The 21,418-nt window shown below is 51.3% G+C and overlaps 8 protein-coding genes across 8 annotated transcripts; 3 read left to right on the top strand and 5 right to left on the bottom strand.

The window, feature by feature from the left end:
- Nucleotides 1-728: 728 nt before the first annotated feature.
- On the top strand, nt 729-1,988 carry Z518_04030 (uncharacterized protein; the record flags this gene model as incomplete). Its single annotated transcript, XM_013417738.1, has 1 exon — nt 729-1,988. One exon carries the CDS (start codon nt 729-731, stop codon nt 1,986-1,988), a length of 1,260 nt encoding a protein of 419 aa, XP_013273192.1.
- Nucleotides 1,989-3,087: 1,099 nt separating this feature from the next.
- Nucleotides 3,088-5,101, top strand: Z518_04029 (uncharacterized protein; the record flags this gene model as incomplete). Its single annotated transcript, XM_013417737.1, has 2 exons — nt 3,088-3,156; nt 3,206-5,101. The coding sequence occupies 2 exons, from the start codon at nt 3,088-3,090 to the stop codon at nt 5,099-5,101; spliced, it is 1,965 nt and encodes a 654-aa protein (XP_013273191.1).
- A 314-nt stretch (nt 5,102-5,415) lies between these two features.
- On the top strand, nt 5,416-7,362 carry Z518_04028 (uncharacterized protein; the record flags this gene model as incomplete). The annotated part of the gene is made up of 2 exons (XM_013417736.1): nt 5,416-5,942; nt 6,006-7,362. The coding sequence occupies 2 exons, from the start codon at nt 5,416-5,418 to the stop codon at nt 7,360-7,362; spliced, it is 1,884 nt and encodes a 627-aa protein (XP_013273190.1).
- A 733-nt stretch (nt 7,363-8,095) lies between these two features.
- Nucleotides 8,096-10,035, bottom strand: Z518_04027 (lysine-tRNA ligase; the record flags this gene model as incomplete). The annotated part of the gene is made up of 2 exons (XM_013417735.1): nt 8,096-9,757; nt 9,823-10,035. The coding sequence occupies 2 exons, from the start codon at nt 10,033-10,035 to the stop codon at nt 8,096-8,098; spliced, it is 1,875 nt and encodes a 624-aa protein (XP_013273189.1).
- A 542-nt stretch (nt 10,036-10,577) lies between these two features.
- Z518_04026 (uncharacterized protein) lies at nt 10,578-11,090 on the bottom strand (the record flags this gene model as incomplete). Its single annotated transcript, XM_013417734.1, has 2 exons — nt 10,578-10,992; nt 11,056-11,090. 2 exons carry the CDS (start codon nt 11,088-11,090, stop codon nt 10,578-10,580), a joined length of 450 nt encoding a protein of 149 aa, XP_013273188.1.
- A 645-nt stretch (nt 11,091-11,735) lies between these two features.
- Z518_04025 (uncharacterized protein) lies at nt 11,736-13,167 on the bottom strand (the record flags this gene model as incomplete). The annotated part of the gene is made up of 3 exons (XM_013417733.1): nt 11,736-12,935; nt 12,993-13,049; nt 13,102-13,167. 3 exons carry the CDS (start codon nt 13,165-13,167, stop codon nt 11,736-11,738), a joined length of 1,323 nt encoding a protein of 440 aa, XP_013273187.1.
- Nucleotides 13,168-13,823: 656 nt separating this feature from the next.
- Z518_04024 (uncharacterized protein) lies at nt 13,824-15,437 on the bottom strand (the record flags this gene model as incomplete). Its single annotated transcript, XM_013417732.1, has 2 exons — nt 13,824-15,215; nt 15,267-15,437. The coding sequence occupies 2 exons, from the start codon at nt 15,435-15,437 to the stop codon at nt 13,824-13,826; spliced, it is 1,563 nt and encodes a 520-aa protein (XP_013273186.1).
- Nucleotides 15,438-18,511: 3,074 nt separating this feature from the next.
- Z518_04023 (uncharacterized protein) lies at nt 18,512-19,414 on the bottom strand (the record flags this gene model as incomplete). The annotated part of the gene is made up of 2 exons (XM_013417731.1): nt 18,512-19,155; nt 19,282-19,414. The coding sequence occupies 2 exons, from the start codon at nt 19,412-19,414 to the stop codon at nt 18,512-18,514; spliced, it is 777 nt and encodes a 258-aa protein (XP_013273185.1).
- Between the last annotated feature and the right edge of the window lie 2,004 nt (nt 19,415-21,418).

Here is a 21,418-nt window from a genome sequence, read left to right as displayed (position 1 = left end):
CTTGAGATATTTGTAATATAGTAACACTGGTTGCAAGTGTGGTTGGTATCTCCTCCTTGCTCTCACTACCGTTTCCAGAAACCTTTGATGCCCGGATGCAACGAGAGGCCCCATGTTTCGGTGATGTCGGACTCCCCGAGAAAAGGCCGAGGTGTTGATGGTATGAGGGTGAAAAGTCGGATCCACTAACGAGAAACGGGCGAAATAAGCGACGAAGACGTTGCAGAAGAGGAAAGGAGCCCGACCGGTAATGTTGAGATTTGAATAATCTGACTTGTGGACGAAGAGTAAATTATCAAGCAACTTCTATGAGTACATTGGGAATTCGAACACGTTGTCGTTTCGCCACCCTTTGCGACAACAGACTTTTTGGTTCCCATGTCGCCTCCCGGAGGTCGATTTCCGGGCCTGTGGCCCGGCATTGGCCGCCATCCTCAACCGTGACATGATTCAAGTACGAGGCGAGCACCAACGTCGATCAATGGTGCAGTATACACTGATGCTTGATTTCAAAGCGCGTCTGGAGGACGCGAAAGTACGTTTAGTAGACCAAGAAATCAAGATAAATATCCTACTCAGTCATCATTTCGAAATGTCTTGTTCATCATTCACCATCGAGCAAGAGTTCAAACTCACCACACAACTCGTCGGCGAGCCCGGAAGAACCTCTCTCTATAGCCGTCCCAGAATTCCTCGATATCAAAATCTCCAAACATCAAAACTCCACAATGGGTTCCATTGAAGGAAAGCCCCTCATCGTCAACAAGGCTGCCCCCGGCATCTCGTACTTTACCCCAGCTCAGCTCCCGCCAGCCGGCACAGCAAAAAGCCCTCAATCTGATGGCCACGCTATCCCCAAACTTTTCCAGCCTCTTACAATCCGTGGGGTCACCTTCCAAAACCGCATCTTCCTCTCCCCTCTCTGCCAATACTCGGCTCAAAATGGTTATCTGACTGATTGGCACTTGACTCACCTCGGTGGGATCATTCAGCGCGGACCTGGTCTCACCATGGTGGAAGCCACGTCAGTTACACCAGAAGGTCGAATCACACCTGAAGACAGTGGTCTCTGGGAGGATGGCCAGATGGGCCCTCTGAAGAGAATCGTCGAGTTTGCGCACAGCCAAGGTCAAAAGATCGGCATCCAGTTGGGCCACGCTGGTCGCAAGGCTAGCACTGTTGCACCATGGTTGAGTTTGGGTGATACTGCTCAAAAGGAGGCCAATGGCTGGCCGAACCAGACACTAGCACCCAGTGCCATCGCTTTTCAATCTACTTACCCACATCCCAATGCCCTCACGGTTGAGGGAATCAAGAGAATTGAGGATGCATTTGCCGCCGCAGCAGAGAGAGCGGTGGCAGTTGGCTTCGATGTTATTGAAATCCACGGCGCACACGGCTATCTTCTCCACGAATTCTTGAGCCCTGTCAGCAACAAGCGAACTGATCAGTATGGCGGTTCGTTTGCAAACAGGACCAGATTTGCCCGCGAGGCCGTGGAAGCCGTCCGAGCCGTCATCCCCCAGGAAATGCCACTCTTCTTCCGAATCAGTGCCGACGATTGGCTCAAAGGACAAGACGAGTTCCCCGAGAGCTGGACCATTGAAGACACCGTCCAGCTCGCCCCGATCTTGAGAGACTTGGGAGTTGACCTGCTGGATACTAGCTCAGCTGGCATCCATCCGTCTCAGACGATCAAGGCCGGCCCGGGCTATCAAGCTCCATTCTCCAGGGTGGTCAAAGAAAAGACAGGCGACTCATTGGCGGTCACTGCCGTGGGCTCCATCACCAACGGCAATCTGGCCCAAGAGATCGTTGAATCAGGTGTGGATGCTGTCTTCGTCGGCCGATACTTCCAAAAGAATCCGGGTCTAGTCTGGGCTTTCGCCGAAGATCTCGCTGTTGAAATCCACGTCGCCAACCAGATCGGCTGGGGCTTCGGTGGCAGAGCTGGCGGTAAGGGCAAGCATGAATGGAAGACTGCTTAGTAGGAAATGGATTGCATAGCATTGAGGTTGATTGTTCACTGGCATTAGACGACGGCGTTGGAGGTCGGCGGTAAGTCCGAGCGCATACAACAGAAGCCTGTACAGCAAAACGACCATAGATTCATCATAATGGATCTGAATATGCACACAGATCAGTCAATCAGTCCCATCTAAAACGGCCGTGACCTGTTTGAGCAATGTGCTACTCACTGCAGAGAGATAGACCACTGACTGACGTCTTTTGTGAGATGGCCCCATTGGAAGGCCAAGCCTGGTGCAAGGGACGTGTTTGAGGGTCTGAGGATGGGGGGGCCGGTGGGTTCGAATGGTGCACTTTGATTAGCTGCCAAGGAGGCGCTTCCGGGATTGGCCATGTTAATGGGTCAAGCCTAAACCTGTACGTGCTTAGCTCTGTTTGAGATTTCGCGGCATAAGGAGCTTCCGTCGCGCTGCTCCTGTTTGGTCAGTCTCACTTCAAATTCCCAATTCAGTCTTCGCACTCATTCTCCTGTCCATTCCAGTGCTGAACCATCCACACTCCTTACAGTTGTTGCATCAAAGCCTCTCGTTACTGATTCACCAACACGCACAATCCCTCTTCCACGCTCTCTTTGCGTCATTGTTCTCCTTTCGTACCGCTTGGTCCACCTGCAGTCCAAGTCTACTCTTTTCACGCAGTCCTCCTTTGTCCTCTGCGATTTGTCTATCGGCAGTCAAGCATCAGTTGAAGGCTTGTCCAACTCGAACCACGCTTTTGGCTATCTGCCACGGTTGTATAATCCCTAAAAAGAAAAGGTGGAGGGATTGTTTGCCAGATATCGACAAGTCATCGCCGTCGTGCCGTCTCGAGAAGAACCTACGAATCCTCTCCGGAAGCGATGCAATAAAGCCGTACAAGACCAAAGGTCTCAACTTTGAGGCACTTGAGCTGGGCTCTTGTTGACCTGACCATCGGCTGCGCCGTGCTACACACCACAACCGCCTGCGAAGACCGGCCACGCATTAGGCTTGCCTCTCTTTAATACCCTTTCTTATCAACCGCTGCCGGGTTGCAGCACACTCAACAAATTATACCCCGTCTATCCTATAAGTTGCCATCATGGGCTGCTGTGGTGGTGAACGAGAAAAGTTCGGTGACTTAAGTCGTGAGCAAAAATGGGAATACATTGTACGTACCTCGGACATGAAGCGACTACTTGATCTCACATGACCTGCAGAATCTTGACGACTTCAAGTCCTCTTCGTGCTGGACACCATTCGCTTATGGCTACCTCCTTGTGATGCTTGTCGTCTCCATCTCCGTCTATGCGGTCGATTCTTTCACAGCCATCAATTTGCTCGCATTCGATCGATGGGCCGGTCAGATCAAACCCGAGATTCCCTTGTATATCTCACGATGGATATTTGCAGGATGTATCATCCTGTCGTTTGTGCTGCTTGTCTATCGATGGATACGTGCGATTAGAGTCATGCGACAAGGTGGCGTCGCCAAAAGCTATCTTGACCCGTTGGCCGTCCGTGTACAGTCTATCCGATGGGGTAAAGCACGAGGATGGAAGCGTTTCCTGGTTTTTGCCGAGTTGACAAAAAGCCGAAAGGGAGCGGATTACGTGGCCCTCTTCACCTACTTTTCCTTTGAAGCGTGGCTGCGAATTGTCTTTGCTGAAGGCCCCCGACAAGTCATTAACGCCATCACACTCTATTCCGTCATGAAGTTGAAATTGATACCGGAAGGCGAAAATGCGCCTGAGGACGGCCATTCTCCCGTGGTCCAATTTTTTGTCAATATCGGAGTCCTTGCGGATGAAAATCACCTGCAAGCTGTCATTCTTTTTGGCATGCTTTGGACTTTGTTCATTTGGGTCATCTCAGTCCTCAGTCTCATTATTTCGATCATTTTGTACCTTCTATTCCTCTGGCACCACATCCCGAGTGATGATGGTGGCCTGACCAGCTACTGTCGAAAGAAGATTAATCGAAGGATGGAAAGAATTGTCAAAGTCAAGGTTGATAAAGCATTGAAGAAGGAAAATCAACTTCGAGCCCGAGAAGAGGCAAGAGCTGCTCGTGAAGGGTTGGAGATCAAGAAACAGCCAACCTTACCGAACATCAGCACTTCCGAAGTTGATTCTCTCGCGGGTCTATCTCGACAAACGACAATGACAACTCTTCCCGAGTACACATCTCAGCCCGGGACGGGCAAGGACGCCGATGACGCTGTTCCTACGTTACCTGATGTTTCGACTCGTCCACCTATGCCAGCGCGAACCGCGACACACGGATCTGCAGCGTCATGGTCAAGCTACACCTCGAACGCTCCCTTGATGAGTTCTGCAGGCGAAATGGGCTACACTCCCGATCGAGCGCAGACACCTGTATCCGAACCGAATGGACCATGGTACGGTAAACCAATGCCCAATCGCAGCATGACCGGTCTTTCCCAATTTTCTCAGCGTTCGTTTAGTCCTGCTCTTCCTCGACCAGGAACGGCACAAGGAGATCGAAATGGACCTGGAGCTTATCAGATGGATTCCCTTCCAAGGCCTGGGACAAGCACGTCAAACACCTCGCGTCCAAGGTATCCTTCCGACAACAGCTCTGCCCTTCCTTATCCGGATGATCGAAGCTCGACATCATCAACAAAACCGCCTTCGTGGTCTGGACCCAATTTTGACAGCCCAACTGAATCAATGGGTCGCCGTACACCAGCTGCCGCACTTGGTCCATCTTTTCCCGGCATTCCTGAAGAAAGAGGCCGAAACTCTCCGTTACCAGGCCCCAACCTCAGATCACAAACTCCCGCTCGAGGTCCACCAGAAAGGCCGCCCACATCTCATGGAACTGGTCCCAGATCTATGACACCGACTGGAGGTCCAACATTACAGAAAATCAACACATCCTCTCCTGGATATGTTCCACATCCCGCAGAGCCAAGGTCCATGACCCCGGCATCTTCGATCCCACCCAGTGCTACAATTCGTAGCGTCAATGAGCCAACACGAAGTTACACTCCTTACAGACAAATAGGACAGCCTAATTTGTCCTATCCGCGAGATCGACCACCACCCCAACGGCAGGGCAGTGGTGTAGATGATATATTAGACCATTATTGATTGATCCTGCTAATTTTCTCGGTTGGGCTCATGACGACGAACATAATGATGATAGTAGCTAGATTCTGTAACAAAAATGTCGCAATATCTTGCTTTCCATTATGCACTCTTGTGTGTTAATTTATAGCAGTGGTGTGATCTAATCCCTTTCGGAGAAACGTGAAATATTTCTGAGCCTTCCCTGATTGGTCAGATTCCTCCCGTCGACTCGGAATGCTCGATTGATCATTTCAATGGACACAAGACTTGGGGGGATTTCATACCTTTCTTGTCTTGTTCTGTAGCAACACTATCGCTGTAGCGTCATTCCCACGATGCTGCCGATGTTTTCCTTCACTCGAGCCCTCCGTGAGGCTGCACCGGGTTTGTCGAGGAGATTCTTCGACTGCAGCAGTCGCCGACAGAGCTCTCTATTCGGCCAGGTGCCTAAGATCTCCAAGCCAAAGACGAAGACAAGAAGCGAGCCGATTGTACGTGTTCGACGCCTCAGCACACTCCCAAATAGATCCATACGACAATCTCAAACGTCGACGGTGTTCTCTCCCTGTCGTACGAGTGGGCATGCGATCGTGAGGATCAATGCACCGAATCAATTCATTCGGGCATTTTCTGCCTCCGCGCGAGCAAGAGCTACGGCCTCGGCAGAGGCAGATGTGCAGGCCCCTGCGAAGGAAACTGAAAGCGGAGAAGCGGGAGACAAGAGCAGGAACGAGACTCAGGGCAAGCGTTCGTTCTTCCCTGATACATCATCAAATATAGTGGCCTTCTGGCTTCTCGGGAGCGCGGCGAGCGTCTTCGGGATCGTGGTATTTGGTGGCCTCACGAGGCTCACAGAGTCAGGGTACGTAATTGGGCCGTTTTCCCAGAACCAAGTCCCACAGACCGGAAAAATAAGCCATCGCAGACCAAGCAAGGAAACTGACTTGTACATTCCCATGATGATCAGGCTGAGCATCACAGAATGGAAACCCGTCACAGGTTCTCTTCCGCCCATGTCTGACGCAGACTGGGAATCAGAATTCGCTAAATACCGCTCGAGTCCGGAGTTCCACATGCTGAACTCGCGCATGACTCTCGAAGAGTTTAAATCCATCTACTGGATGGAATGGATCCATCGACTCTGGGGACGCTTCATAGGACTCAGCTTCGTGCTCCCAGCCGCGTATTTTATCGCTAGAAAACGAGTCTCGCGCTCGATGGCTGGCCGACTGCTAGGTATCGCAGGCTTGATCGGTTTTCAAGGCTTCATTGGGTGGTGGATGGTGAAATCCGGATTGAAAGACGATTTGTTCGCGCCGGGCTCGCATCCGCGCGTCTCTCAGTACCGACTCACTGCCCATCTAGGCACAGCCTTTATTTGCTACCTCGCCATGCTCTGGAACGGACTCGACATCCTGCGCACGAACAAGATCTTGTCTTTGCCCGCTAGTACCGCAGCCTCGACGCTCAACGCCCTCCGCAACCCCGCCCTCCGTACCTTCAAACGCTCCGTCTCCCTGCTCGCCGGCCTCGTCTACATTACCGCCATGTCTGGTGGACTCGTTGCTGGACTAGACGCCGGACTCATCTACAACGAGTTCCCCTTCATGGGACTCGGTCTGACGCCGCCCAAAAGCGAGCTCTGGGATCAATTCTACAGCCGAAACCCCGACCATAGCGACCTGTGGTGGCGGAACATGCTCGAGAACCCGAGTCTTGTACAGCTCGACCACCGCATCCTCGCCACCACAACATTCACCGCAGTCATGGCGCTCTGGGCATTCTCGCGCACCGGGACAATGCAAAAAGTCCTCCCGCCCGCCGCGAGACGTGGCGTCCACGGCGTCGTCGGTTTCGTCGGGCTACAAGTCATCCTCGGCATATCTACACTCTTGTACCTGGTCCCCACGGGCCTCGCGAGCGCGCATCAAGCAGGTAGTCTTGCCCTGCTGACCTGGACGATTGTTCTGGGAAGTCGTGTCTGGTTCCCCAAGCAGGCTGCGAGGATTTTAGCCCAAAGGGCTCAAGCTCATGTCAGTAGCATCGGCAGTGTTGGGCGGGGTCGGCAGGGTGCAGCAGGGACGTTGGAAGCGTCTTGGAAACACTCCGGTGCTGCCACCGAGACGAGAACCGTGCTCCCTGCTAGTATGGCATCCGCTGTTACTGCGCTTGGATTGATGATGATGGGGTTAACGATGGACGCGCAAAAGTCGGTGCGAGACCACAAGCAACTGCACGAGTCTTCGCAAGATATCAACACGGAGTTCGGCAAGTCAAAATAGCCATTTTCTCCAGAAACAGAGACAATCGATGAACGTCACGAGATGAGATGACCCTCACGTTGTTTTCGCCGTTATAGCCATGGTCGCACGGTTTCTGTATATTATATGTACCAGACCACAACTGGGCCACCATTCAGCCTTATAAGTCTGGGCCTTAAAGGAGGCTGATATGGATGGATGGATTTTTTTAACTCGGGGGACAGGAAAGGGAAAAGAGAGATCGTATATCAAATCTCCAATTCAACCTTCGAGGTTCAGCTCGTTCCAGTAAAGGGAAGGGGGTTTTTCTTTTTGGGGGGGAACACTCTTTCCCCCAGTCTAGTTTTCAAGTCCGGCACAGTTCTGATCCACTCTGAGTTCTCTTCGAATTTTGAAAGCAAGACATTGGCGCATAACCAGTAACATATTGCACTGCAGCTCTCATTCACTGGCTCTTTACAAATAACCAGCTAACTCGAACACTCAGAGCATGCAGTAAGGAGAAAGAAACAGGGTATTTCTTGCGTCCGCCTTCTCTCTCCATTTCTCCACAAGAGTTTTCTGATGCTCCATCTATTGACGCGAGTTCATGTTAAATCGCCCATCTGCCAACACCGGTCTGCTGTTCTTATTGCATCTCTTTCTTTTGGCCAAATAATTCATAAAGACGTCAGACATCGTGTCGTCTCTTCTGCTTATAACTTCCCTCGATTTTCGAATCTGGCGGGGTCATCGTCGCTTACTTATGCGCTATTCACTTTGTCAGCAAATCCAATTCAACCGTCCAGGCCGAATTCGGAAGCATGTTGTAAAACTTACCTATCCCCTCCTCAGGCAAGGGCTTGATACCTACGACCTCCGCCGCCGTCTCCTTTTCCTTGCCAGCGGGAACCTTCTCCTCCTTCATGAACGGGAACGCCAACACTTCGCGAATAGTGTAGTTGTCCGTCAAAAACATGGCCATGCGATCGATGCCCATACCCCAACCACCCGTCGGGGGGAGACCGAATTCGAGACTCGTGCAGAAATTCTCGTCAATCATTTGCGCTTCGTCGTCTCCTTGGGCTTTCTGGCGCGCTTGCTCTTCGAACCGTAATCGCTGATCGAATGGGTCGTTCAACTCGGTGTACGCGTTCACTATTTCCTTCTTGCACACAAATGCCTCGAACCGTTCACAGATTCCCGGGAGAGAGCGGTGATACTTGGCCAGCGGCGACATCATTTGAGGGTGCCCTGTGATGAAGGTCGGATTGATGCACTTCTCTTCAATGAATTCGCCGACCAACTTGTCGAGCATGCGGGCGTTGGTCTCGGGGGGTGGGCACGTGACATTGCACTTCTTCAAAACGCGCTTGAAGAACCCATTCGCCTCTGCGGTATGGAGTTGGTCGCCCGGTGGGAACTTTTCGCCGGTGGCTTCCTCGAGGGCTGGGATCATGTCGACGCGCTTCCATGGACGTGACCAGTCGACGTCGTATGTCTCGCCGTGTTGCGTATGGAAGGTCGTCTTGTGTCCGCCAGTGACCTCCTGCACGAGGCCGGATATAAGCTCCTCCGTACGATTCATCACGTCATAGACGTCAGCGTAGGCTTCGTAGAACTCGCATGTCGTGAATTCGGGATTATGTGTGAGATCGGCGCCCTCGTTGCGGAATTGCTTTCCAAGCTCGTAGACTCGCTCAATGCCACCTACCACGAGCATCTTGAGGTACAATTCCGGAGCGATCCGCATGAACATGTCCGTATCGTATTCGTTGATGTGTGTGATGAAGGGCTTTGCCGTGGCACCACCAGCAATAGAGTTCATCATGGGCGTTTCGACCTCGACGAAACCGTTGGAATCGAAGTAACGGCGGATATAGGAGACGATCTTGGCTCGGGTGAGGAGGACATTGCGCGACTTGTCATTCATGATGAGATCGAGGTAACGCTGACGGAAGCGGGTTTCGACGTCTTGCAGACCAAAGTGTTCCGAGGGGATTTGATGCAGACATGGTGTGAGGAGGATGACTTCGTGTGCGAATACGGACAATTCTCCTTCATTGGGTCGGTTCTTGGGTGCCGTTCGACCTGGGTAGCCCACAACCCCGACAATGTCTCCTCTGCGTAGATGCTCGTGTTGGGCCTCGAATCCGACGTCTCCCTTGACCTCCTGTGCCTGGCACATGATCTGAACCTTGGTGCCGCTGCCTCTTATATCATAGAAAACCAACTTGGAGCCCGCTGCTCGCTTGACGTAAACTCGACCTGCGACTCGGATCTCGACGTCCTTCTTCTGCTCACCGGGCTTGAGATCGGCATATTCATTGACGAACTTGCTCAGGTCCGTGTTGACTTGGAACTTGTGAGGGTAGGGGTTAGGAGCTTTGGTTTCTCGGAGACGGTTAATCCGTCCACTTCGGATTTCAAAGTATTGCTGCGGAAAGACAGATCAGTACGAATTCAAATTTGGGCAGGGCATTAGAGCACGAGGACACGGACATTGGGGCTGAGACTGCTTTCGTCCATTTCGGCGCTGTTGGGCTTCTTCTCAGGCTTTGGTGGAGCAGCCGCAGCCCTTTCCTTCTTCTTCTCTTCCAATTGTCTTTGCTTCTGTCTCTTCTTCAGTTCAGACTTGGAGACTCTTTCGCCCGTGACCTCGTCGAGGTGGAGATTGGCAGCGTCCTGCTCCAGGGAGGTAGTTGCGTCCGCCATGGTGTGAATACTTGTGTGAGACCGTAGATACTGATATCGGAGGAGATTAAAGAACAACAGGTGTTCAGGTAGGCCGTCGAGTCATCAATTGCGGGAGAGATGTTTTTTTGTATTGTGGTGAAATCGCGAAAATTTCTGACTCATGAATTCGTGCCTGATTTTTGACATTGGGGAATTTGCATGACTCAATGCACTCTACTGTGGGTATCAAGGGTAATTTTCGTCGGTGGGGGTTGACGCACGTGACTATGGGCTTGCGACTCCGGGCGCAAGAGGCCCTAAGTCCGCCTGAAAGGATAGGTGGTATTTAGTTAAAGCTTTAGGGATCGCGTTAGTAAAGTTTAGCTAAATAACCCCCGGAGCAACATATGGACCGAATCACGTGCGGCTTACTCCACCAACGAAAATTACCCACGACGGTAGCCATCCCATTGACCGAATACTCTACAATAAGAATCTGCACGACTATTCTCAGAGCCGCCAATTGACACATTTCCGCGGTTACAGAGCTCCCTTACAGCCCCTCGGCAAAGCCATCGACTTCACAACATCTTCAGAGCAGTGGCAATCGACATTCCCCAAAGGCCCCCTTGCATCAGCCAAAATGCTCCTCCATACAACCTCCCCGCTCCATGGGCCTTCGTACTGGTGATGTATCCCCATGCAAAAATTATTCGAAAGATGAGCCAAGCAGCTCCTACCCCGGCTGCCGCCTTGGGGTACTCCAAACCGCTGAAAAGTATGTAGAGCATGGTCTGGGGCATATTTTCCAAAAGATTGTGGTGAGACCTCTGGGCACAGTTGAACTTGTAGGCCACCTTGTTTTCCTTTGCTTGTTCGGCCGATGCATAGGCATTGGGATATGGTACGCGAGCTTCCCTTCTCATGGTCGTAACCACTGCGCCTTGAGTCCATGATAGAACTGGGACCAGGCCCAGAGCAACGAGAACAACGTAGCTTTCAAATTCCTGTCAGATTGGATCCCGAGTCTGAGGTATTAGACGATCAAACAGAACTCACCCATAGCCATCCGGGAGGGTCAATGTATACGCCATTTCGATCTGCTGCAAGAATCCTTCTTCTTTCTGGCTGGGTGATGAAGATAATTGACCACGAGTCTTGAAAAGAAGGGGGAGATGGACTTCAATCCTCCTTTAATGTAATTATAGTAGAGCAAAAGAGAAGGCAGCAAGATTTTGACGACGTCCGACTTCAAACAAGCCGGGAGCATACCTCGGCATTTCGGACGAAATTTCCGCCGACTGGACGATGAAAACACGGTGTTCGTTCGCGCATTCGCAACCTCGGAGTGAAAGGGACCCCCAGTATGTCGGTCCACGACCTTTGGAGACAAGACATGATTCAGGGACGAAATGAAGAGGTAGAAGTTGGGTGAAAGAGGGTGGGGGCTCAACGCTGCATTTATATCTCAGATGCCCTTCTCTCTGAATGGGGGGCCTAGTTCTGGGATTGGTGATCAAATCCATGGGATACCCGAGAACGAGTCACGGATGCAACGAGGTTCGACCGGTCCCTCGATGAATATTGATCTTGATTCTCTCTAGAAAAATAACTATTGTCACAAAGTTGTCTGCCTGGCTTTTTTCTCTATCACCGTTTCCTCGCCTAAGAGATAGCATTCTGCGCTCACTTTGAGTTTCTCGCTCTATGAATCTGGCTCGTCGCCATTGATATACAAATCACATAATGACTTCGTTCGCAACATCACGCTTCAACTCCTTATAGGGCAGGCAAATGCAGTTTTGAACTCGAACTTCGTCACCCACTGCACACTCCTTGCCGAGGATCGTGATACTTTGCACCTTGACCCCGTTCTTGATGATGCTCGTGGTATGGCTGCTGACGGGGGTAGGGGTGCCCTCGACCCTAGCCCATGCTCCAACACGACTGTTCCAGCCGATAATGGCGTAGAGAACACAAGCATCGTGTTTGATTTCTGCTTCCTCGAGCACAATCGCTTCTTTGACACGTGCGCCTGCGCCAATCACTGCTTTTGGTCCAACGGAAACATTAGGACCCAGCTTGGCCGTAGGATCGACTTCGGCAGTGGGGTGGATGAACACTGGAGGAACGATGGTAGCGGAGGGTCGTGCAATTTCCTCCGATTGAGATTGAAAAGCCTTTTGCAGATACAAGGCGTTAGCTGGAACGGCCGAACCGGCGGTCTTGATCTGACGCCAGAAGTCCTTGGTCTCGTGGACAAAGAAGCGGTTGCTATCGGCCAGGTCGGACAAAATGTCCTGCTCTAGACGTAGAACCTCGTTCTTTTCGCCGTCTTCCTCGGGGTCAGCCACGAAGGACGACTCCAGATTCTCCGAGGATGGGTAGGAAATCATTCGTGGTCGCTCAGTCTTGCGTTTGATGGCGCTTTTGATTGAAGGGAAGATGCATTCGGTGGCAAACAGGTACACGCCACAATTGATCAGGTTCGAGATGTGGCTTTCAGGCTTCTCCACGTAATGTAGAACGCGCTTGGAGTGAGAGTCGGACACAATGCATCCGAAGTTGGTGGCGGCATCATTGCTGACTCGGGTGCCCAGAATGACGGCTTCGGCATCTTTCTCTTCGAAGAGCTTAAGCATGGCATCGAGTGGGAAAGAACTGCAGACGTCCGAGTTGAACACGAAGAATCTATCCGGTTTGCCCTTGAGAATGGCATCCCGGAAGTGATAGAGGCCACCAGCAGTGCCAAGGGCTTGGTACTCTCGTAAATACTGGATCTTGATGTTAGGGAACTCTCTCGAGGAATCCTTGATGAAATCGCGGAAGACACTCTCGTCGTAATAGCCAATGAGGATGACTTCTTTGATGTCGGGCACTTTGGAGACGGCTTTGAGACAGTGCCAGATGATGGGGTGGCCGGCAACATCAAACAGAGGCTGAAAGTCGGGAGCGGTTAATGAATTGGACCGTTGTTGAGGTGTGTCCTGGCTTACCTTGGGCACATCAAGACTCAATGGTCTGAATCGGGTTCCTCGAGAAGGACCTCCGACCTACCTGGGGATCAGCAGAGTTCCTATTGAGCTTTGGGTCGGCCAAACGGACCAAGATGACCGCCTTGGTGATTGCATTTGCACCGACGGCCTTATTGCGCGAGGGAATTTTCAACATGTCTCGAGCCGCAACCGACAGACCTGGAGATTTTCTGCTGGGGATTAATTCAAAGAATCGATTTGATTAAGGATCAGCACCTTGCTCAGCGATCAAAGAATGATTTTAGGTTCTTTTTTTCAGCGGGTGGTGGGAGAGTCCAGTGAGGCCACGAGGGTCTTTTCACCGCCGAGACCAGATGTTGCCAAGCCGCCAATCCCCATTTGAATTAGCGTGTCGATTTCCCCTGAACGAGAGGCACGCAGGGCGGCGGAGCCATCGCAGGCCTCACGACGTCCCGCACATGGAGCAGTGTCTCTCTTTCCCTTGCATAGCCAACAGTCAAGCAGTAGCGATTCGTCAATTTGAGTCATGTCACCTGCTTTCTTTCACACAACTTTGCTGTGTTAAGTACGTTCCGCCAATGAGGGAATACGACCACCCGTGTCGATCGCGGTCAGATATCCTCATGAGCCTCTGCGGTAAATGGAATGGGAAGAGCAGGCGAAGTTATAAACTATTGTTTTGAAATGTTGATCATTCTCGTTGCTTTTCTGCTGCCACGGTTTCCCCATCCAACACCAATTCATATCCATAGGAAAATAGACTAAGACTCGCCGCCGACACCCGTGTACATATCTGTCATCATCCTCTTCTGATTTGACCATCGCCACCGTTTAGCGCCCACCAACCTGGTGCTTCGCCACGGGTCGGATCCAGGAAAAAGCAAGGTTGATGCCAATAGTCATGACACCAATTATCCAGAATGATTTGCCGTAGTTGGTGGTGTTGTATCTGAAAACAATAGCATAGATGATACCACCGAAATTGCCGGTAGCACCGGTCATGCCAGAAACCACACCGTTGGCTTGGGGATTTACGTGAGGGACCAACGAGAAGTTGGCACCGTTGCCACCTTCCAAGAAGAAAGCCATACCAGCGATAAGGCCAAACATGGTGCTTTCATCGTGAGGGTCGAGGACACCGATGACAATAATGAAGACGCCGGTGACGATACCCAAGGCGTGCATCCACACCTTTTTGACCCAGACATTGGGGAAACTCTTGTACAAGAGATCAGAGATGATGCCACCGAGAGGGCGAGTGACGACATTGAGAAGACCAAACATAGCAGCCCACTGTCCGGATGTGGTTTGGCCCAACTGGTTGAAATTCTTTTGGTAGTATGATCCGAGGATGGAGTTGATGGCTAATTCGGCACCAAACGAATTGAAGTAGCAGAATGCGGTAACCAGGGTCTGCGGCGCAAACATAACTCTGATGACCTCCTTCGGAGTTGGCTTGACAACAACCTCGCCTCGAGCCGTATCGAGCATTTGTTGGTCTGTCATCTGCGCCTCATGATCGGCGTAGACGGACAATTTGCGCTCGCCAGTGGCGTTATATTCCCACTTCTCGCCCACGTCAGACGGTGGTGAGGTCGAGCCCTTAGATGGCGACTGGGGCGTTTCCATCACACTTGCCTTTGGTGCATCTACAATGGTAGCATGGACACCGTGACTATGGAGGTTTTGTTGAGCAGCAAGATGGCGCTCGTTCCACTTGCCCACGGGAGTGTCGTGGCACAAGAGCAGGAGAGAGAGCGCAACAAAGACGATAACGATACCAGGGACAACGAAGGCCACGCGCCATGCCGTGTGAGGAGTCAGCCCCTGGCCCACCAGGGAGTCGTAGATGGAGGGCATCAAGAAGTAGGTAACACCGCCTCCAGCGTTACCGAAGCCGGCGGTGAATGCGTTGGCAGTGCCAACAATGTTCTTGTCGTAAAATCCAGTGGACCACACTTGGCAAGGCACAAAACTGCCGCCCAGGATACCAACAAAGAATCGAACGGCAAAGAGTTGCCCGCGGTTGTAGCAAGTTCCAGCCAGGAACGTGGGAATAGCACCGATGAGGAGACAGCCTGCGAATGTCTTGCGAGGTCCGAAATGATCGCAACTTGGTCCTGCGATGAGTCGAACAAGTAGAGTTGCGCAAAGGGCGATGATGTTGGAGTTGGCAACGTCGACCTTGGTTAACTTAAGGTCCTTCTGGATGGTATCGTGCAGCTGCGTGCTGTTAGCATCGGGAACGGACATCCGGATACCTTCATGACTTACCAGTGGAGGAAAGGCGTACCAAGACCAAAAGGCAATGAAGAAGCCGAACCATGAGAAGAAGAACACGCGACCATACATGTTGATTGGATTCAAAAATGGAATGGATCGGGCCTTGTGGGTGATGGGGTTGACCTCTGGGGCCCGGAAGGCCAGGCTGAAGTCGATCGCCATGATGAGAGATCCCAACCGTGCTTGTTAGACTCGTCGGCCTTGGATGGATATCGATCGACTCAACACTGGAGCAATGCCGGATGTTGATAGATCGTAATTTTCTGAAGAGAGTCGAGAGGGTACATATAGGCGGGAAGCGCTGGTGTGCACCAAGGCCAGTATTCTCACTGGGACGTTTGGGATGCTTCTCCGGGGGATATAGAATAGATTCACTTCGAGACCAGGGTGTCCCCCCGGCCAAGCAAGTCCGCGGCAGATCTGCTCCAAAAGATCGAAGGTTCAGTAGCAAATCACAGACTTGGGTATGCAAGCCACCCCTTGCTTAGGCTAAGTTGCCGCTGATAACGGAACAGATATGGGTCTCCAAACTGTTAAGCTTCGACGTATTCTGAGCTCCGAGGCGTTTGTACTTCTCCCAGATGTGTTCAAATGGCTCTGTATCCTCGGAGGTCGTTTGTACGCCATCATGCGATGTTCTTCATTCCCAATCTTCAGGTTGTTCTGGACCACCAGCCACGTCGTATTGGTCGTGTCCGTGAACAGATAAGTGAGCGGGCTTAAGGACGCTGGGCCATATCTATCAATTCTCATGAGATCACCGATGCGATCGTGCATTCGTTTCAGTCTCGTCTCGAAGCGGATTGTCGATCCAATCGTACAAGATACGTGAAAGTGACCATTGAGGCTTATTGATGGTAAACCAACATAGCTCGATTGGACGCATCCGAAAGGGAGATTCTGGGCAGGCTCTTAGGCCGGCTCCCGAACAGGATGGAATTATCGCCGATGATGACGGCCACATCGAATAGTGAGGCAGGAAAATTGACTGAAGGCCAAAGGCTCGAAGTTTGTGAAGACCTGGTTGGACAAAGGCTTATCTCTGCGCCATGTGTCTTTTGCTGTGACCTTGTGGAGCCTCCTTATCAGAAAGCCAGCCTAGCAGTGGGAGCCCAAACTGACCTGGGCCTGGACATTTGTCTGAGCTTGATAACAGGCTGGGATTCTCTGGGAGAGCTTATATCAACTTGGTGTTCTCCGCGGGACCCCGATCATAGATTGTCGACTTCTCGTCCAGATCTTGTGGCGTCTCAGCTCATATTGAGGTCTCAGACTGCGAGTTGGGTGCTGGTACAAATTCCCGGTCAAGATCAATTGATGACTTCTCTGGGTGTCAGCATCCAATGGAACCTGACACATCTCAAATGCATCAGGATGAGTGTTACAGAAACGCAAGGTACCGGGACTTATGATGCTCGAGGGCGAGAAGTGCATCGACAGTTGGGATAAGGAGCATTTCTCGCTAATCCCAATGCGGTTTATTCTTGGCATCAACAAGGCCGTCAAAGGCTTCTCGACACCCTGTTTAAGCCCGCCGACAGTACTGGTTTGTGACCTTGTGAGGAAGTCTGCCAAAATGGCGAGAACATTTCTACAAAAGGGTTTTTTCGGTGCTCTTTGCCCAAATTATGTGATCTAGAATTTGCAATATGAAGACTTTTTTTGTGTTTGGTGATTTGCTTAGCTGCGGTTTTCCTCGGTGCAGACGAAACCATTTATCTTGGGCTACCGCTTCGTCAAGCCTGTCCCAGCCAATTCGACTATGACAACGTGCGTCCCTATTCTACATCCCCCGCGGGTTGTCTCGGCTCATTTTGTCTTCGCAGATCAAATTCATGTCCTAATTCCTCTCCTATTCGGTCGGAATCTGCATTGCTGCTCAATTTCTCCGGGCTTGTTTCTTCTTGCGGTTGCTTTCCAACAGAACTGAGACAACGTCACTTCATCTCTCCTGATTATCACCTCTTCCAAAGCTCTGTTCGAGTTCCATTATCAAATGACAAGAGGCGGGAGCCACGCTCGCATGGCGGATAAGCTGGATATCTCAGCATATAAGCATCGCGCATTGACATCCATGGCTGACCAGTCGCTCAAGATGCCATATTCGCTCTGCTTACACAACGTAATTTTCTCTTGGAGACCGGACTCCTCTTACCATTCAGTAACCTCCTAGGTGTCCCACTGCTTCTCTTATTCGGCCTATCTCTGATGGCAGCGCGGCTGCATTTCCATTTGTGCACGAATATACCACTTCTTTTGCTACGGAAGACACGGAGAGTATTTCTGTCCCAGGCTTACAGTTCACAGTTACCAACTCTTAAATCTCTCCACGGAGCGGTTCCCCAGTGCAAGGCAACTTCATCGTATTCAACAACAACAACTTTCAACCCCATATGAACACTCCACAATCAGTTCTCCGGGGCGACCAAGATGGTACACGAACTTCCCAGCCAGTTTGCCACTATTCGAATGTTTCATTTGACCCGACAGCCCTCACAACACCTGACAGAACCGACCAATCAACAAAGTATTTCCCTATCACCGCGAACAGGTTGCTCTACGAAATGTTGGCAGGTTCTGGGTTAAGATAAAAGTGTAAGAATCTTGAGAACATCTTCCAGGCTCCAGGCTAACGGCATTGGGTCTGCAGGATTGAGGATCATAGGAACAGTGACGGTGAATAATTTAGTACGGGTTCCGAGAGTATGAGCAGTCTACCGCCCATTAGTGTGACAGACGACGCTGCTCAGCTGATCTAAAGTCAGAGTGGATATGGAACTTGTCGATAGAAACAGTGAATCCCAATACTCCGGGAAACTGTAGGAAATCCTCCATTCCGCAGCCTTATAGATTACAACAAACAACCAGGCCTTCATTAGATAGGAAGTCCCATTGCTGAATTGGATGGAGGAATTTTGCCCTTCCCTTCGCGGCAGCCGGCTTTTTTCTTTTTCTACGTAATACATGAATGATATGCGATCCCGTTCTCACATTGCACGCGGCGAAGTGCACGAGACGACATGGATCAAAATTCCATACCATCTCGTCACGAGAATAACCGAAGAGACTCGACAAAAGGATTTTCCCCGGGCAGCCTTTGAACATAATGGTGGCCGCGCTCTTGTATTGTTGTTCAGCCTGTTTTGTAAAAACCCAGTCAAATTCATCAGAATCCCGCCCGCCTGAGAAGTCCTATCTCAAGAAGTATCCATCATAACCGGCCAAATGAGAAGATTTCATGATGCTGAAGCGAACTTCTTTCTCCTTGCCTCCGCAGCCAGACGGTCAGCCTCGGTCGAAAATGCACTGCCTGACTTGATGATGCCAGAAGGTTTCTCCCCTACTCTTCGCCTTGAGTTGTCCCGTCCACCTCCTCCACGAAACCTGCCCCGGCCGCGTCCTCCAAATCCTCTTCTTAGACCTGGGTCGTCCATTGCGCTGCTCTCATCTGTGCGACCTCGGTTCCTCGCTCCGCGTTCATTCTCCGCCGGCAAGGCCTCGTCTAGCTTACCCATCGCCGTCTGCCCGATGCCAAACCGCTTTGCGCGTTCGAGTGCTTTCAACGCATCTGCATCTGTAGTGGTTGCGCTTGCGTCGCCGGAGTTTCCATTTGCCGCAACTACACCAGTGCCAAACCGTTCGGCTCGGGCTTTGCGTTTCGCCATCTCGGAATCCACGTCTGAAGAGGGTAAATTTAGGGCATATGAGGCAGAGTTGGCCAAAGCAGAGTCTGTGTTTGCAGATGGAGAGTCAGTCGCGTCGACTTCTGTAGGCGCTGACGCGCTTTCTGGTACTTCTGGTGCTTCTGCGACCGGTGTTGGTGTTGGTTCTGGGGCTTGTGCGGGTGGCGCGCTGACAGGTTCTTCAGGAGGGGGTTTCGCTGCTTTCAGACACCATCAGGTCAGTTTATGTTGGCTTCAAATACCATTACAAAGGCGGACTGAAAGGCCGCGAAGGGGCGCACCGCAATGGGTCGACCGCTGGTGCGGGACAATTTTGCACGTACCAGACTCTTCTGCTGCTTTGTCGGCCGCATTCAATCTGGCGATCAACTCTGCCTTCTTTCCTGAATGCGGTAGACTCCGCGACTTGAGGATCTCTTGTAGCTCAGCTACTGTTTTCTTTGCGTAGTCTACCATTGTTTGCGGCCTAGGATTGCGCCTATGGCGCAGGAAGACTGAGGGAAGACCGCGGAGTCAGACTTTCAGGGCTGAACAAGTCAAATTGGGATGATGAATATGGCGCTACTGTGGGAGACTAAACAGGAGCGGTTAATATTCGTTCACAGGGCGACGGTTTCCCTGCAAGTGTGCCCTGTCTCGCTGCTTTTAGGCACTGCATACCTTGGATCTGAGAACGCCTTACGTCTACATGAAAAGACAAATCGCTTGCTGATTGCCTTGTGCCTGCGGCCTTCTATGAGGCCAGTAGCTAACATGCTGCTGTCAGTTCCCCGAAGCCAGCCTGCTACTCCTTGCAATAAAATGCAAGGTCAGGATCGATTCTTTCGTGTGGGTAACTCCTGTGTTGGGACTTGACCTCGGTACTAACGGCGCTTACTCAATACCAGCCTGCAACCGTTGTAGGAACAGGAAAATGCGCTGCGATGTTGGCCCTACTTCGACCAGAATGCAAAGACCAACCTCCCTCGAGAATACATCTGTAGTTTGGAGGCACAACTGGCAGCTGGAAACTGCACAACGTGGACACGAGACTGCCTCAGCATGTTCTCCTGGCCATCGCAGTATCGACCAATCTAGAAGCTCATCAGGGGATCAACGAGCTCAACGTTCGCATGATGGTGCAAGAGAAAGCATACATGCTGACCTGATAGATCTTGGAGATGCGCAATGTGAGGCTCATTATCATGGAAACTCGAGTGGCCTACATCTTGCTCACGCCGCCCTTGAATCTGCGCATCAAAATGATGTTAGTCTGGAGGCATTTCCTGTCTTTGAGAAACCATCACCCGCTCCTAATACCCTGCCTTGCACGCCAAACGGACTGACTGCTTTGCTGCCCCGAGAGACTGCTGCCAAGCGTGCTGGACTTTTCTTCTCCCGTTTTCAGATTCAATATCCAATTCTGATTGAGGACGAATTTCCGCGAGAGATCCGTGCTCTTTACGACGACCTATCCACTAGAGATATGTAGACAACATGTGTCAAAGAGCGATTTATGCTTACCATGGTGGTTGCCATTCTCTGCTTTGCGTCTCAAGAGACAATCAAATTGCTCCCTTACTCGCGGAGAATTACAATGCCCATGTCTTGTCAAGTCTCACGGCCATCATGCAAGAGAAAGAACTCAGGCGTTTCAAGGCCCTTTATTGCTGTTGCTCTATTCTCTACTTATCCAGACCAAGACACCAATCTGGTGTACATCGGGATTTTCCACCAGGATGTGTGTAGATCTTGGATTGTACCACGAGATCTCAACTCTGCTATCGCATCATGCAGTTGGGAGCAAATTACGACGTCTGTGGCATAGACGCTAAGAGGCGCCTCTTCTGGTAACGTACTCCTGTGACAGAACATTGAGTCCTATCCTCGGACTTGGTGGCGACCCTGCTCTCAACAACCTGACGACTGTACCCTTGAATCTTCAATGCTCGCTCATATCGAGCTTTGTTGTACAGCTGGGGGGTTGTTCATGTACCTCGGCCGGTGCTACGCCTCATTCCAACATCACCCCCAATGATGGCCCATCCACGATAGCCCATGGTGCCGCCTTGGCTGGATGTGGTGTGAAGGGATGTGCTGGCGTCGCCGATCAAAGCCCATCCAGCCAGAAACAAACGTCGGAAGGTTCGCCATATCGAATGGCGGATAAATTTTCAGTTCTACTGGATCGACCTTACCCAGTAACTGGAGCAAACCAGGATGGAAGTCCCTATACACTTCCAGCAGCATGGCTTTCGAAGTCGCTTTGCTGTATGTTCCGAATGCCTTGGACAATGAAGCTGGATGGACGCACACAAAATTGAGGAGTGTGTTTTCTGAGGTCGAGTATAGCACAATCTGTCCACCAGCTGCGTACCACATATCCATGGTTCCCTCGATTTCGGCAAACGGTCTTGTTTCTGGGTCATCCAAAGCCAGCCCTCGCTCAATAAGAAAGCGAAAAGCTCTGCGACGGTTCCT

Source organism: Rhinocladiella mackenziei, assembly GCF_000835555.1.
Source record: "Rhinocladiella mackenziei CBS 650.93 unplaced genomic scaffold supercont1.3, whole genome shotgun sequence".
NCBI classification, from domain to species: domain Eukaryota; kingdom Fungi; phylum Ascomycota; class Eurotiomycetes; order Chaetothyriales; family Herpotrichiellaceae; genus Rhinocladiella; species Rhinocladiella mackenziei.
The sequence above is the reverse complement of the archived record's forward strand: the minus strand, read 5'-3'. Positions and strand labels throughout refer to the sequence as shown.